The sequence below is a fragment of the Saccopteryx leptura genome, chromosome 1 (genome assembly GCF_036850995.1).
Source record: "Saccopteryx leptura isolate mSacLep1 chromosome 1, mSacLep1_pri_phased_curated, whole genome shotgun sequence".
Taxonomy (NCBI): Eukaryota; Metazoa; Chordata; class Mammalia; order Chiroptera; family Emballonuridae; genus Saccopteryx; species Saccopteryx leptura.
In genome coordinates, this window is record NC_089503.1 from 105,930,983 (window position 1) to 105,948,395 (window position 17,413).

At 40.2% G+C, this 17,413-nt stretch overlaps 1 protein-coding gene across 4 annotated transcripts in view; it reads right to left on the reverse strand.

The window, feature by feature from the left end:
* The window catches only part of SPEF2 (sperm flagellar 2), a 156,858-nt gene that overhangs the window by 43,117 nt on the left and 96,328 nt on the right, over window positions 1-17,413 (reverse strand). For all 4 annotated transcript variants that reach the window (XM_066373513.1, XM_066373542.1, XM_066373523.1 and 1 more), the window contains exons 24-28: window positions 15,255-15,406; window positions 11,537-11,717; window positions 4,969-5,116; window positions 2,671-2,799; window positions 284-422 (exon numbers count right to left, since the gene is read on the reverse strand). In XM_066373513.1, the coding sequence (XP_066229610.1) occupies window positions 284-422; window positions 2,671-2,799; window positions 4,969-5,116; window positions 11,537-11,717; window positions 15,255-15,406 (749 nt within the window). The remainder of the gene's footprint in view (window positions 1-283; window positions 423-2,670; window positions 2,800-4,968; window positions 5,117-11,536; window positions 11,718-15,254; window positions 15,407-17,413) is intronic.

The window sequence follows — 17,413 nt, forward strand, 5'->3', positions numbered from 1 at the left end:
CGATTACCTATAACCTTACCTAGTAGACTAAGGTCCTCATTGAGGAGCATGAAAACCAAGCTCTTAGATAATGTGCAAGATTGGATATTGCCATCTAGCCCTTTGAAACATGAGTCACCATTTGTGAAAATCAATACAAAGACCGGTACATGTGATTTCTTAAAAGGTCAACATTTCTATCTGTAAATGTAATTTGCATTTTATACACCTTAAAAAATCTTTGTCAGTTTTGGTCTTCAGGAATTACCAAAGTGTATTTTTAAAAAGTCACGCAGCACTTTACCTGGCCATTTCATGTAAGTACCTCTCCCCAAGCCACTTTTCCATGAGTTTATATACATCGACCACCTTTGTTACTAAATCTTCAAGGTGAGCCAACGCTTTTGTCTTTATCAGTTCAAGTCGGAACTGTGTGGCTACTTCTATTTAAAAAGAGAAATAAGGATTTTTAAAAATGTATTCTTATGTTCACACATTTTCTGATGAACTGAAATTCAATATTAAACCAATCACGCTTCAATTTCTGAAGCTTTAGGTACACATTAAATCTATAAACAGAGATAAGTAATACCCGTTCACTTCATTGAGAATCCCGTGTAATGTATGGTCGAGTCATTTGACAGTTTAGTAGTTAAACCAAAACTGTAGTTGAGTCTTAACATTTATTCTACTTTATAGTAATGTATTCTTTGATAAATTAGAACAGAAAAGCAAAAATAGATAACTTCCTAATTTCAGAAGGGGGGAAGGTACAAAGTCTTTTGATTGCCCTACTTCAGAACTTTGGGAAGCCGATTCCATTGTCTCTCTCAGCACAGGAAAAACCAAGGCCAACCAGGCGTCCCCAAACTACGGCCCGTGGGCCGCATGCAGCCCCCTGAGGCCATTTATCCGGCCCCCCACCGCACTTCTGGAAGGGCCACCTCTTTCATTGGTGGTCAGTGAGAGGAGCACTGTATGTGGTGGCCCTCCAATGGTCTGAGGGACAGTGAACTGGCCCCCTGTGTAAAAAGTTTGGGGACCCCTGGAAGGCCATGTGCGCCAGGGCCTATTACTGTCCCTGGCCTACACTATGGTCTGTGGATTTTACGTCTAAAATATCTTCCCAATCTTTCGTCTTTGCTTTTTCCATTACCATTGGTCTAGTCTGGGCATGGAAGATGTCACCTACACTAACACAACTGCCTCACTTCTGCTTTCTCTAAGTTCTTTTGCCCACCCCAAATCCATATCTACCTCCACACTCTCCAGAGAGATCTGTCTCACCTGCACATGTGATCACAGCTGCTCTCGTGCTCAGAATTCTTCTCTAGTTCCAAATTTCCATAAGAGAAAATGCAACCCTTTCTTGGCAAGGCTTGTGTGACCCTCTATGGTGTGGCCTCCCTATGACCCTGGTCACTCCTTCCCAGAATTTGCTGAGAGTCCGAGCTACTCACAGCTGGTCATCTAGTTCTCCCCTCCCACCACCAACCTGATTTGCCCCTTGGCAAACTTCTTCACATTCTACCGGTTAGGTTCAAGCGTTAATTCACCTGCTGGGAAGTCTTGCTTGACAGCTTCCCCCAGTGCTCTCTTTGTCCCTTAAGCCAACCTCTAATATCACAATATATTACAAGGGACTGTTGCATTTCTCTTCCTCCAGACTAGGTTTTATTTGTGTTAGTTTTGTGTTTGTGTATATACAAATGTGCTTCCAGCAACTACTGCAGGGCTGGCACATAGTGGAAACCCAGTAAACATTTATTGTGTATATGAAGAAATTTAGCCACAGCAGGGATCATGTATCAATGAACTGATCATGCAGACTTACAGAAGAAGTGGGGACAGGCAGTGGGGGAGGAGGTGTGTCCTGCCTTTCCTGACCCCAAAGATCTTCCTGTGTTCAACTTACTTCAGATTGTACTCTTGAGATTATGAAAGCAGGTGGTAGAGGGGTAAGGGGAGGGGAGAAGAAGAGAGAAGCAAGAAACATAAAGCATCCATAATAGTTAATGGTCATTGAGTAGTTAATGTGTTCCAGCTGACTCAATGATGTAATTTTATGATTTTGTCATTTAATATATTGACTGTGGTTCCTTTCCTATTGGGAAACTTTCACTTATTTTCCTGATCTTTTCCAGTTCCACTTTGCAATGCATTCCACAAAAGACAGCTTGAGAAGTGAGGAGGGGACTGTTCTGCAGAGTCAGTACTGTCTATAGAGGAGGAGGCCCCTAAACATTATTGATCAGTGACTGGCTCTTCTATGGGCTCTGCTTCCAAGAACTCACTTTCAGGCCTATTCACCTTTGGATAGAGTTTATTCTTCTAATGAGATGCCTAGATTACTCTTATTATAATACAAAGCTACCTACCAATCTGTAAAATCACACGAACTCTAAAATATTCTTTGCATTTCTATTCTTTGAGATTATAATTACTGCAAGTTCTCTCCTAGCCCTTTCCCAAAGTCTCTTTGTTTCCTTTTGAGATCCTAGCAGCCAATTAATTATACAACCATCAAATCTAGTCTTTCTATGGCCACATAAAAACAACCAACTGAATGCTGTACTTCTCAATCAGTTTGCTTTGTGTCCTCATGGACACAGTTTGAGCTGGCGGTGGGCTGTTTGCCTAGTGGTCTATTTTCTACTGAAACGGGTCATCTTAGTTTTTTCCAGTTTCTACCTTCAAATTGCAGGGCGGCAAGATGTTCTTCCTTTATTTTGAGTTTCAGATCATTTTTCTTTTTTATTTCGGCAAGCTCCTCTGCTGTCAATGTTACAAGAGCGGTTTCCGATGCACGTGGTGATTTACCTGGAAGGTCAACAAAACCTGCCAAGTGAGCTTACAACAGACAGGTGTACACACGTGGTACTTGGACAGAACAAGTGCAAAGTAAAATGTGTAGCAATATACACCCTTAGTGACTTCCAAATGTGAGTGACTAGTGAAGTCTTTCCCTGAGAACTCTCCACGTGGCATCTGGGCTGGACACAGATAAAAACACCCCATTTGTGTAGCATCATGGGAAAATCAGGTTGTGCAGCAAGTGCAGACATGTTGCCCACTCCAAAGAGGGTGCAATTCAGAGTTTGGGGAAAGAAGTTAGCAAAATCCAACACATGATGAATATACCATTAGCTGCTTGCAGGAGGACCACTCTGTAGAGGTTACTTTTCTAGCCAAGGGTTTCCCAGATCCTCATCAAGAAAAGAGCAGAGGAAAACCTCAAGAAGGTATGGCTGAAAAGTAGCTGTTGGTAAAAAATCTGCCATTTACTTATCTTATAACTAGGGCTTAACTACAAATACTTCACTGGTTACATAAGAAAATTAGAAAACAAGAATGTGCCATTATTTGAGAATGTGACAGTGTGATTCTCAGTTGCAGGCCCAGTTCACATAATTCTACTTGGTTGCATAAATTGTTCTTGAAGGTCCTACCTCAAGGGGTTTCAATCTGTTAAAGCAGGCATAAATGTAAACAAGAAATTGTAATAATATGCATTAATTGCAACAGTGGTTACATGTATAACAATGGTAGTCAACCTGGTCCCTACCACTCACTAGTGGGTGTTCCAGCTTTTGTGGTGGGCGGTAGCAGAGCAACCAAAGTATAAATAAAAAGACAGATTTAACTCTAGTAAGTTGTTTTATAAAGATTTATTCTGCCAAACTTAGTGAAAATCTGACATAAAGTACTTGGTAAGTAATTATTATTATATGCTTTAACTTGCTGTAACTCTGCTTTATAAATTTTATAAAGTAAAGTTACTTCCCTACTTTATAAATCACCATTACTGTGGAACCAGTGGGCGGTTAGAAAATTTTACTACTAACAGAGATACAAAAGTGGGTGGTAGGTATAAAAAGGTTGACTACCACTGATGTATCAGTTACAAATAAAAGAGTTTCATTTCCTGGATTCCTGTTTTATCATCTGTGAAATTAAGAGATTGGATTCAACTAGCTATCCCATTAAAGTAAATTGAATATATAGCATCAAATGTTGAGTATATCTTTTATTCTTATTTTCTGAGATGGACTGAAGGGGCATGTCCTTTATCAAGATGCTACTTTTCTGTTTGCATCAAGTGCCCCCACTCTCCCTCACCACCCCCATTCTCAGAGCTGTGTTGTAACTTTTACCCATGACTGCTTAAATGGCCTCCATTTGGGAAGTGTTTCCCTGACCCCTCAGCTGGTGTGAAGTGGCCTTGCTCTTAAGAAACTCGCCCTGCTCTCCCAAAGAACAATGGCAGGTGGAATGTTCTGTGCTGCTAGACTACAGTTCTAGCAGGGCCAGACCATATTTTTGTCTTTCTAAAATTCACCATTGTGTTCACAGAGCCCATCAGAGTGTGTTTCACATAGCAGATGCCTAACACATTAGAAGCAATTGGTGAGTGGAGTGACCTGTGTTCATAAACTTCCATCTTTTCCTCTCCTGCTCCAAGTCACTGCACAATCATACAAGTGGAAGCACTCAGAGGGGAAGGTGAGGTTGGTGGCCAAGTGCATGCTCACGGTTACCTGGAGGTCTCTCCCCACCCATGTTTAATCTGCAGGAGGCCTGAGGAAAGACCTGCTTGAATAAAATCTGGGGCCTGAATTAAACCTTAAACTTTACATTTATACATAATTAGCTTTGAACTTTCTCTTGTTTACCGTAGCCAGTGTCAGCCCCTTTGCTCACACTTTTCAGATAACACAGCGTCATCTTGGAGTTCTTTTAACATGTTCAAAACTGCCTTTGAGGTTAATTCTACCCTGGATATACTTGGCTGTATGAATAAACAAGTTATGCAGGACTGGTATGCAATATGATTTTCCAACTAACACAGTTCACAGAAGCCTGGGTCTCATGGGCAACCCAACGAGCAGCATTTAGGGGCTTACAGGCTAGAGTGCTTGGTTAGATGCTGCTTTTCTGCTGAGGTGAGGTGTGAGCCTCCATGGTTCTGGATGTTAAAACCATGAGTACCTTTCTCTTTATTGTCTGCCTTTTGTTTCTGGGGTGGCTCCTTTTTGGCTTTTTTATTAGCGTTCGTCGGAAGAAATTTTTCTTTGGTTTCTGCTGGCTGGTTTTCTTTTTCTTCTTCCTGGAGCCTCTGATGAATTTCAGCAGCCACCTGGTTGTTCAAGAGCAATGTTTCAGTTAGGGCAACATTTACACAATGTGATCATCATTTGGATTTAGTCCTCATGAGGTTCAACCAAAACCACTGTGAACAACCATGCTGTATGTTCAGTCTGCACAGAACACACGCTTCAAGGCTTAAACGGACACCGGGCCCTGTCCTGAAATGTGGCTTCCCTAGGCCACCTGTGTGGAGGCTGCTCACTGTCCCCAGCCCTGCCTACAATGGATGCCTCCTTCTGGTTCCTCACTGTCACCTCCAGACCGGGACAGCTCCCCCGTTATGTAAAAATTCCTTTCTTTTTAATCTCAGACTCAATGGATTTAACTGCCCCTGTCCTTCCAAGTTCCTGGGATCTCTTGGTCTTCAATCAGGGATATTCCCCTATCACAGTGTTTCTCAATCTCAACGCCCCCTTTGGAATTTGTAAAACAGCTTCTCCTAATCACATTCCCCTCCATAAAGCTTTAATACTGCTGAAGAGACGGTGTCTGTCTTGGTATTTTAGGTATGGCTGTACTTTCTGTGTAAAATGGGTAAGAATTTTAATGCTCCCCAACCAGCTTTGGAGAATGCATGCCCTGTACTAACCGGGCTTGTGGACACTTAGTCCTGGGCTCCATTTCTCCTCTAACACTAGACCACAGCCCAGGAAGGTGCAGTGCTCTGAAGGAGGACTTGTGCTGCAGGCTTCCTCCACTGGGGGGACTTTCAGCTTCTCTCCATCTTGTCAACCCCTTCCTTTCAGTCTCACACTATTCTGGTTTGCAAAATTAGCTGTGTGGCCATCCCATAATAGCTGATGAGTGTGTGTAGGGGTGTTGCCAGGATCCCCCTTACCCTCCTCTGGGATGGCTCTGTGCTCCAGCAGAAGAGAGGCCTGGCCTTGGGGCTTGTGTAGCTGGGCTGGGCCTACAGTTAGAAAGACTGGACCTTTTGAAATAAGTCCACCTGCCCCTGGAGGGAGGAAGGGCGACTCTGGTGTAACCTTGAGCCATGAGAGCTGAGACAGAATTCCAAAAGGAAGCCTGACCTGTCGTGGCGCAATGGATAAAGCGTCGACTTGGAAATGCTGAGGTCGCCGGTTCAAAACCCTGGGCTTGCCTGGTCAAGGCACATATGGGAGTTGATGCTTCCAGCTCCTCCCCCCCTTCTCTCTCTCTGTCTCTCTCTTTCCCTCTCTCTCTCCTCTCTAAAAATGAATAAATAAAAAAATAAATAAATTAAATATATATATATATATATATATATATATATATATATATATATATATATATATATATATATATATATAAAAAGAATTCCAAAAGGAAAAAAGAAAAAGTGCACACACCCTGGAGGCAGGATTCACTAATGGTTCAACCCTGAAATATAAATAAGGCAACTGGTGAGGAGATGACAGACCACGAGGGTTTATTTAGTGAAGTTTTTACTTTGTTCAAGCCTGACATTATTTCTGGAGAGGATCAGATGAGGGGTTGGAGGAGAAAGAGGAAGTTGGGTAGAGGAGAACAGGAAGATCAATGAGGTAAAATCTTCATTGTCAAAGCAGCTTAGTCCTGGGGGCCAGATAGGCCAGCCTGCTCCTGCCCTCTCCACATTCCTGCCTGGGGGTCAGATAGACCAGCCTGCTCCTGCCCTCTCCACATTCCTGCCTGGGGGTCAGATAGACCAACCTGCTCCTGCCCTCTCCACTTCCTGCCTGGGGGTCAGATAGACCAGCCTGCTCCTGCCCTCTCCACATTCCTGCCTGGGGGTCAGACAGACCAGCCTGCTCCTGCCCTCTCCACTTCCTGCCTGGGGGTCAGATAGACCAGCCTGTTCCTGTCCTCTCCACGTTCCTGCCTGGGGGTCAGATAGACCAGCCTGCTCCTGCTCTCTCTACATTCCTGCTGCACTTCATACCTCATAGCCTGGCATAGAACTGCCCCCAAATGTTTCTGTGAACGTTAAGTGTCACCCCATCTTCTAAACGGACTTTAAGGCTTCTGAGAGCTGGGCCAGTTCTTCTTCTTCGTATTCTTCATAGAGCACCCTGCAGTGCTCATAAAGGATGCCAAGAAAATGCTTGTTAATTGATGGAACTTTTAAATAATCATATTCCACACAATACACCCACAGCTTCTTCAATATCAGCAGAAACTTGGTGAAATACAGAAAAGTTTCAAAGAGCAAGCCAGTGTTATGTTGTTTTCTTAATCAGATACTCTTGATAAAAATGGATTTCATGATATATACTGTACTTCCAAATTCTCAGTAAAGCTGAAAGCAGACTTGTTAACATTCCCCCTCATAAATTGCAAGCAATTTGTTTTTGAATCTGTTCTTGCAGAGCATGAGGTAAGCTAGCAATTTCCTTTAAAATTGGATTTGCCTCCCCTGTAAACAACCTTGTGTTGGTGATGATGATGATGATGATGATGATGACAATTATCACCATCTTCATTTTCTGCCCACTTCCTTCAAAGACCTTTGGGTCTTTCTCCAAAAAAAAAAAAAATTTAGCATAATTCACAATACATCCAGCAATTTAGCTTAGAAAGTTGAAGAAACCCTAGAAATAATGCCTTGGCATTTGTGGGCATTAACTATGATTTGTTTCTTTGAAATCATTACCTACTTGCTAATTAGAAGAAAGTTTTGTTAAGAATTAGCATAGCATCCTAAGTGGCTAGCTCCTGGTAACTGGTGTGGGCGCAAGCCTGTGTGAAAGTGCTCTCATTTCTGAAGCCCTAATCTCACTGGCATTGTCTTCCCTGCAACGATTTACTGAATCACTTCTGCCTCATTTGGAACTCAACATTTCCTTAAGGTCCTGTGAAATTACAGTCATAAATGCCTATTAGAAACATAAAAACAGGATTCAAGTATAATTATGAGTACTATCAATTACTAAACAATTCATTCTCCTGTTCTTTTTATGTTATTTTTTTAAAGTTCCACCAGGAAAAAAGTATAATTTGGAATAAATATTTTAACACAATGATCTATTATATTTACAAGTTTTTAAACACTTTCCATATATGTTCTTTTATTAAATCTTTCCACTATCCAAGAAGGAAAAAGTAGGTAGAATGTCTTCCACGTTATACATTGAAGGAACTGAAAGCTCAGAGTTTCCAAAAATCACATAGCTTAATCAAGGGGGCGAGCCAGTGCCCCTCGTGTTGTCGGATGCTCTCTTTCTAACAATGTTTCAGCAATTTAAACTATCTACATGTCATATATATTTTTTTGCATTTTTCTGAAGTTGGAAATGGGGAGGCAGTCAGACAGACTCCGCGCATGCGCCCTACCAGGATCCACCCGGCACGCCCACCAGGGGGCAATGCTCTGCCCATCTGGGGCATCACTCTGCTGCAATTAGAGCCATTCTAGTGCCTGAGGCAGAGGCCACAGAGCCACCCTCAGCGCCCAGGCAAACTTTTGCTCCAATGGAGCCTTGGCTGCAGGAGGGGAAGAGAGAGACAGAGAGAGAGGAGAGGGGGAGGGGTGGAGAAGCAGATGGGCGCTCCTCCTGTGTGCCCTGGCCGGGAATCGAACCCAGGACTCCTGCATGCCAGGTCGACGCTCTGCCACTGAGCTAACCGTCCAAGGCCTACATGTCATATTTTAAAATGTCATTGCCCCCAGGTAATTTTAATGGGACCCACAAGACTTGTAAACTATGCTTATGTAATTCAATTAACAATAAAAATAATAATTCATTTTTTCTCTAGAACTGCTAGATCTGGTTTCCCACTCCGGTGCTTGGTAGCTTCTGTGGCCCTTGAGGTGATCATCACTGTCATGGTTACTGTCTTTCAGTGTGGCAGCAGCTACAGCCCAAGACTGTGTTTAGGGCTTACTATCATGTTAGATGTGGGCATTACAATAGGTTTAAAACTTAGTTAGTATTCAAAGAAATAACTAACTAAATAAAAATTACAAACAATAATCTAGATAATAAGAGCCAAATTAATGGGAGAAACAATAACTGTTATAAGAATTAGAAGAGCATATGATCATAAGAGGCTAGGGCATCAGGAGACAAGCAACCAATGGTCAGGAATCAAGGTAGGAACTAGTTCTATGGACTTTTTTTTTTTTTTTTTTTTTTTACAGGGAGAGAGAGAGAGAGTCAGAGAGAGGGATAGACAGGGACAGACAGGAATGGAGATATGAGAAGCATCAATCATTAGTTTTTTGTTGCGCATTGCAACACAGTTGTTCATTGGTTGCTTTCTCAAATGTGCCTTGACCACAAGCCTTCAGCAGACCGAGTAACCCCTTGCTCGATCCAGCGACCTTGGGTCCAAGCTGGTGAGCTTTAGCTCAAGCCAGATGAGCCCGTGCTCATGGCGACCTCGGGGTCTCGAACCTGGGTCCTCGGCATCCCAGTCCAATGCTCTATCCACTGCACCACCACCTGGTCAGGCTAGTTCTATAGACTTAATGAAAGTATAGGGTTTATGTAGGTAGGAGGAAGGAGGAGCAGAATTTAGAAGAGAAAAATGGCATTAGCCAAGGAGTTGAAATAGTTCATGGCTATTGAGTATATAAGAAGCAATATCTAGTAGTTTACAACAGGGTTTGAATGGAAAAATAATCCCAAAGAAAAATAAGGAACAAAAATAAAATTAAGGAGAAAAAAACGAAAATAAAATGAATCAGTGAAATTGGGAGTTAGTTCTTTGAAAAGGCTGATATAAGCGATAAGGTCTGGGTAAGCTGACCACAGAAGGGGGATGCACAAAGCTAGATCCATCAAGTAGAGGACATACAGAGTCCTATTAACCCAAGCATAAGAGGGTATTTTAAAGAACTTCCCACCAATACATTTAAAAATGTAGAAATAAAAAAATTTCTAACAAAATAAAACTCACCAAAACCAACCAAGGTTTTTTGGTTTGTTTTTCCAAGAAGAAACAGAGAATAGAAATTACCCAGTATGTATAAAAATAAATGAATCCCTGGGTGGAGGGAGCGACAGAAAATTCTTCCTACCTGTAAGCCTAAGTGGCTTCTTGGTAAATGCTATCAAATATTTCAAGAAGACATGATTCCAATGTCCACAAAATCTCCCAAAGCTATATCCCAATCCAACTTACGAGGCTAGCATTACCTGGATGCTGAAAGCTGGCAAGTTAGACATACAAAAAATTCAAAAATCCTAAACAAATGATTAGGAAGACAAATTCAGCAATATGTGGGAAGGATGATGCTTAGTTGCAATGTTGGACTTATTCCAGGAATGTGATGTAAGTTTAACACTAGAAAATTGATCAATATATTTCATATTAACATAAAATGCAGAAAAAATTATGTGGTAATTTTTATAGATGCAGAAAAAAGCATTTGGTAATACAATTTATTTAAAAAACCCTCATAGTCAGCTAGAAATGTAAAGGAATTCTCATAATCTGATAAATACTATCTGAAAAAATATTGACGGTCAACATTTTCAAGCATCTGTAGAAAAGACTTGGCACAGAACGAGGATGGAAATCTCATTGGTGGACCCAGTGGGGAGGATGAGGGAACAACGGCCATCAGAGTTAAACTCCACGTGTGCCTTCTGTAGGGGGTGGGGCGCTGCCTAGATTTAAGTTACCTGCATGCTCGTCCTTACTCCTTTCATTTGATGCAGGGCCATGGCAGGCAGGGGACCATCACCCCTTACCTCCCAGGGAAGGTGGACAGAACATGAACCCTGAGGTCATACAGACCCTGCTTCAAATCTCATCTCTGCCCCTTCCCTGATGAGTGACCTTGGGCAAGTTTCTTAACCTTTCTGGACCTTAATTTTTCAATGTAAAGTGAATAATAATACTTATCCTGTAGGTGACTTATGTAAAATGCTGAGCAGAGGTTATAAACTAGGGGCCTAAAGGGCAGATGTATATTTTTCTTGGCTCTGTAAATTTTTTAAAAATTGATTTCATTTCTAGTGGGTTAAAGTCAGTAAGTTTCACAAAAAAAATATAAATTTTTGGCTTTTCTCATTAAGTTAAAAATCTGGTCATATTGGGCTTCATCCTTAAGTGGTGAAGTTGGTTAGGGCCAAGTAGCCCCTGCCTCTTCAGACAAGGGTGTGGTCTCTACTTGGCAACCATCCTATCTCTCCCAATTGCCTTGCACTTGAGCCGCCTCATTGACAGTCCCTGATTGGCCCGTTGGGCCCCTGCACTGAGAATCCTGATCACCCACGTAGGAAATAACCAAAATGTTGGTTGATTCCTTTCTTGATCTCATAGTATTTGCTGTTTTAATTGTTTCACTTCATAGTATTTTCAGAAACAAGCGGAGATATATAAATGGGTACAATGCTTGTAAACACTGTGTACATTTTTTATTCATAGCCTATTACCAACATTGGTATTTAATGAACGGGTATTACCGAAAGGAAGTATGAGAACAAGCAGAGCTTACCATGTGAGATATTGCTAAAGAAGCCTGCTGCCAGGTGTCCATTATCAGCTTCTCATCTGTCTCGAAGTTCAACTCTACTTTTTCGAGCGAGTGATCGACCTTGCCCTTCAGTATGCTTTTTGATTTGACTTTGGGCACAGCTGAATCCAGAACAATGGATATTCGAGAAACTAGAGAAATTCTTTGGAAAACAAACAAAAGAGAAATATAAAGATTTGATTTAACAGAGTTCTATTTTTTATGACCATATTACTTTGTGAATTTTCTTGTCTTGCTTTAAATCTAAATTTTCAAAGTTTTCCTGGTAGGACTCTTTAAATAAAGACTACAAAAGACTATTCATATTTTGTGGTCTAGAACATCTTAAAAACAGGAAAAAAAAACTAGAAACAAACATAATTTTCAGGTTTATTCTTAGTAATTATGAGGAAAGAGAGATTAAAAGATGGCAGTTATGAAGAAATGCAATTTTGAAATTTTTCCAGGGCATAAACTTCCAACAAGGGGGTAAATCATCTATGAATAAGCAAATCACATAGAACTGGACATAATTTCTTTAAGATGCTAGCATCTGGCTTCCTGAAGTGGGCAGTTAGAAAGTGGGGAGTGATGACGTGAGCTCTGCAAAGGGGTGCCCATTGGGGCAGTAACATCTTGGTGACAAGCAGGGAAGAACTCCTGCAGCCTCCCTCCTCCTGAATATGGATGACCAAGCCCATCTCTTTTTTTTGAAAAGTGATGTGGACACTCAAGAGTTACACTCTCCCTCCCCTTCTGTTAACAATATTGCGGCTCCTTAGAAAGTTCAAAGCTGCCCTGGGAATGTTCCATCCCCTGAGGATCCTAGGATCTCATTGGCTAGCAGGAGCAGTAGAGAGCCACAGGGCAGAATGCTCATTGTGGCTCATTGTGACTGGGGTCCACCTTGGTCACAGAAACTGAGAAGAGCATTCAGCTTGGGCAGGGAGTGGGGAGAGAGGAGCCTCAAGCGCGCCTTTGCTGAAGTTTGTGGACAGTCAGGAGCGATAACGAGAACACACGTTTGTTCTCTGCTCGGAACAGAGGGGTGATCAAAAGGATGACTGTGAACCCCAGCAAACAATTGGCCTTGTTTTGAAGCATCGCAGAGGTTTTTTGAACTTGGCTTTTTGATTCTTGGGGTGCTGGGAATCCTGACAGTGTATCATCACTATGAAGGCAATGTGTGAGGAGCTACTTACTACTTGGAGTGCTGCCACCCACAGGACAATCTGTATTTCAATAGATGAATAATGTCAAACCTCAGTCCAAGACACATGAGATTCACATTTCATAAGTTAAGGCAAAGGTTGTGTGATCATCTCTAGATTTTTAACCCAGTACAGCGTGTATTTTCCAACACCTTGCTTTGGAGATCAGAGTGGTGGCTTATCGTTTAGAAAAGAATTTCAGTTTAGAATTCATTTACTGGGAAAACTGATTTAGCTAGCTCTGCCACTATCAGTGGATATGAACTGGGACATGTCACTTGACTTTCTGAGGCTCTGTTCCTCCTGAAATAATACACATATAATAATACCATTATTATTGTTACTAATTATTAGTTATTAGGTTGTTAAAGGAATAAAGTAGACAGGCTCTGTGAAAATGTTTAACACTGTCTTTGTTTTCTATATATGTTAAAGGGACTGGTTCATTGGTAGGTGAGTTGATACATTGAGAGGCCCTTAGACTCACAGCAGTGATTTGAGGTCGAGACTGATGCTGAGTTGTTTTGTAGAAAATGAGCACTGGCTGTTCTTTTGCCTGTTTCATTCTAACCAACATTAATAGTGTGCCCATTATGCCTGACTTGCTATTTTGTGCTAAGAACAGAATGCACTGCTTCTGTGGACACTGAAACTTGGTCTCCTTTGATGGCTCTGATGGTCCATATTGCCTTTGGAACTTTTTATTGTTTTTAATTTCAAAGTTCTCTTTCAGCAGCTTGCTGAGTTAAAACATTTCTTCTGTATTTGTATCCTGTGTTTTCTTGCTTCCAGATGGGCCTGACAGGGACATGATGGGAACTAGTGGGAAGAGGTCTAGAGAGAAAGAATGGGCTAAGATCAATGTATAACCCTACTGCGTTCAGGTTATTTCAAATGTTTTTTGGAATAAGGGGGAGTAAAACAAAGTGAGAATATGCAATGCAATTAAAATAGTGCACATAAGTAAGAACAGTTTAATTTTCATATTATACAATAACAATAATAGTCTTAATGAGAATTACTGGGACTAGGTCTCAAGTCTTCTGATTCTCAAACAGGGTACAAAGTGCTATAAGGATTTTGTTTCTTGTAATCTTCACGACAACCCTACTTTGTTTAAGAAAACCAAAGCTCAAGATAGTTGCAGTGACATTCCAAAATGAGTTAAATTATCTCATATTACTTACATATACTGGTAAATAAAAGACCCAGGATTGAAACCAGATCTGACTTCAAAACATATTCACTACCCCACATTCAGTCTGAGCAACTCCTGTTACCCATATTGACTGAGCAAGCTTATAAAACAATGCACATGCACTACTTTTAATCGACAACACATAGCTCATCTCCTTGGATATGAAATTTAGTGTTTGGAGTCTGTTTATTATTTTAAATATCTAACTTATTTTTTTCCTCTTTCTTGCTCCTCATGATCTGCTTATTGGTCACAAGGAAATATTACTTTATTCCCTAATTCTACCTTATTGATTTATTAGAATTAATTCATATAATTTTTAAGGATTTTGAGTTTTCTCTTTTATACCTTATTTTAATTCTTACTTTTTGCTCTTCTAACGTTTTATAGTTGGGAACCACATCGTGTGACTTACCGCCACTGCCACCCTGTTTCTCAAAGACATTTTTCTGTCTGTTCATAGCTTCTTATGGTTTGGCATCGTGTACCCACTTATTAGTGCTATAAAAATTAATTATAAAACTTTTATATTGAACAGGAGTGCTTAGCTGAAAATATAATTTGTGTTACACCCATATCACTAAGTTAAGTGTCTTGTGGGCAGGAATCTGATGTTAGACTATTAATGTCTTATAAGTCTCACAAAGTTATAATCACAGATGACTGAGTCTTTACTACTTTGCCACTTTCTTACCTGTAAAAGAAGACTTATAACACCTTTAATTTTCATTTATATGACACACACACACACACACACACACACACACACACACACACACACACACACACACACAGCTGAGGCCTTTCAGAAAGCGGTAGAGGTTCACAATCCTTGCCGGAAACCACTGGGGTCAAAAGTATTTCAGGATTCAGAATGCGCACAAAGTGTACATTCCCTAGAATCTCCCATCCAAGTACTAACCAGGCCTGACCCTGCTTAGCTTCTGAGATCAGACGAGATCGGGCGCGTTCAGGGTGGTATAGATCGGGCGCGTTCAGGGTGGTATGGTCGTAGACACATTCCCTAGAATCTCTAGCAGAGTCTATGAAAGTGTCCCATGACAAAACTCACTATACCTCTGCAGCAAAGATGAGTAAAAATTCACTATAAGTGAGATAAATAATGCATAAATAATCTTATGTCAAAGTTAGAAACAAATTTTCAGTTTTTAGTTTTTTGGGACTGGATGTACAGATTACAAGAGTGTAGTTTTTATGAGTGGTATTCAATTTCAAATCTCAAAGCTTTATGTTCAGACCAATTACAGTGTGACCTGCTGGTCTGTCTTACCTAAATTGGTTTTCCGGAATGGCTTTATCGTCTAGCTGGACCAGAGGGATGTGAGTAAATTTATTATTGTCGTCCATTAGGATTTTGCATTCCATTGTCCTGTAATAATCCTGAAGGAGTCTCTTTGTATCTTGAAAACGGTTCAGTTCTGCCTTAATAGCAAATATAATGTTAATTCTCAGGGAAAAAAAACAACAACAAGCTGAGCTGTGTGTATTTTCTGTATAAGGTTGAAGTCAATTTTCTGGAAATTAAGAAAGAGAATTGGCTACAAGTGTACATGTCAAATTTCATAAAAATTAAAGAAAACTGGTGACTTTGTATTCTCTGTATGGTGTATGATTCCACTAAGCAAGACAACATTTCTATGCCTCTTGATATTGTGACAAAAAATTGTATAATGTCTGAAGAAGTGTATATTATTCATTATTTTGACATTAAGAATTCTTCCTGTGTCCTGTATTCCATCAACAAAAACATTAACAAACATTTGAGTGTCTGCTGTCATAGGTCACGTTAGTTGGTTTGATAGGTACCAAAAATATTATACAAATAAATACAAAACACAAATGCAAGTGCAAATACAAAAAACGGAAATACAGAATAAGACTGAGTTTTGGTTCTCTAGTTATGAAGACATGAGAAACAGTAAGTAAAGTGATGATGGATAGTTAGTTGTCTTTTCACAGTTTCCATCCTTGCTCAATATGTAGGGTGAGGAGATCTCTCCTCTGGCTCGAAGTCAAACTGAACGGAACCCTCTGCTGGCTTTGCCACGAGGTGCCTCGAAGGACGTGGAGGAGCACAGAGGAGCTGGTGACAAGGTGAGCGAGCATCAGTTATCCACAAGTGACTCTCACAGCCAGGTCATTTTCCTTTGTAGTAATACACAAATGTAGACCCAGAAGTTTTCCCACCTCCTCTTGGCCTGGGTGTGGGACCAGTTGGCACATCTGCGCTTCTCCTTGGCTGTGTAAACGCGCTCTACAGACTTTGCTTTAGTTAATGGAGCTACTTAAACAGGTACTTGAGGGCTTAACAATGGATGCTCTTATGCTGATGATGTACTCCATATAGCTAATTACTCGTACAAAGTATCTTTCCTGAAAGGAACAAAACTGATCTAGTGCTCAAAGCCCTTAGCTGAACCTAACCCAAGGATATTTATGAAGGGATCTCTATATTTATCAAGCAATTCATGTTGTCAGTTATTTCATAAAAAGTCAAGAAATTGTCTTGTACTGGCATATTCAGTTTGAGGCAAATAAATGTCTGCTTTGCACTGATGTCTACAACGAAAGACAAGAACAGTTTCAATTAGTTTGTTTGATCCTGAAAAGCTATAGCAAACATCTTCTGAAAAGCTGTTCTCTGAATTACCAAACTTTTTCAGCTAAAAGAATGAAACAGGAAGAAGTTCATTTGCTTTATTTGAATCTGTGTTAAACAATGAAATTAGCATTCATATATTGTTTTAAATTATAGAACATACTTTAAGTACTCTTAGAGTTTAAGCATAAATATATATTTAAGTAACTCTTCAAATAAACATTTTTAAATGATTAAGAAAACCAAACATTTTTCTCTCTCCTTGACAAGAAACCAAATTGGGTTTTAAAATGCCTACATATGGACTAATTTCACAGTTTGGCAGTAAGTGTTTGTACCTGTCATGCCTAGACTTGCTAAAACAGCAGAGAGAAAATGAGTCTTGTAAACTACACTTATGAGAACCTACACAATACCATCCTGACAGTGAGTAGCACACAAAGGTAAACCCAATTTGAACAAAATACATATTGACAAATAACCTTGGGGAACTGAAGAAATGTGTTGCAGGGTCATAAAAATTATTAATCATTAAACTATAGCATTATATACATATTATTTGGTAAATAAATTTAGAAACCAGGAAATTATTTCCTCTTTAACTTAGAAAGAGGAAATCTTTAATTATGATTAAGTTTAGTAGATTCTATTTTATACAATTGATGTTTGAGACAGTGCTGGTATCTATGCCTTAGCCTAATTTATTTCATGGGGCAGAATTTGATATATCTATAACTATGAATAAGATGTCATTTTATATCCAGGATTCTCATATAAGCAGAATTGAGCAAGACTCTTCTCATATTTATGATAACTAGTAAATAATGCTT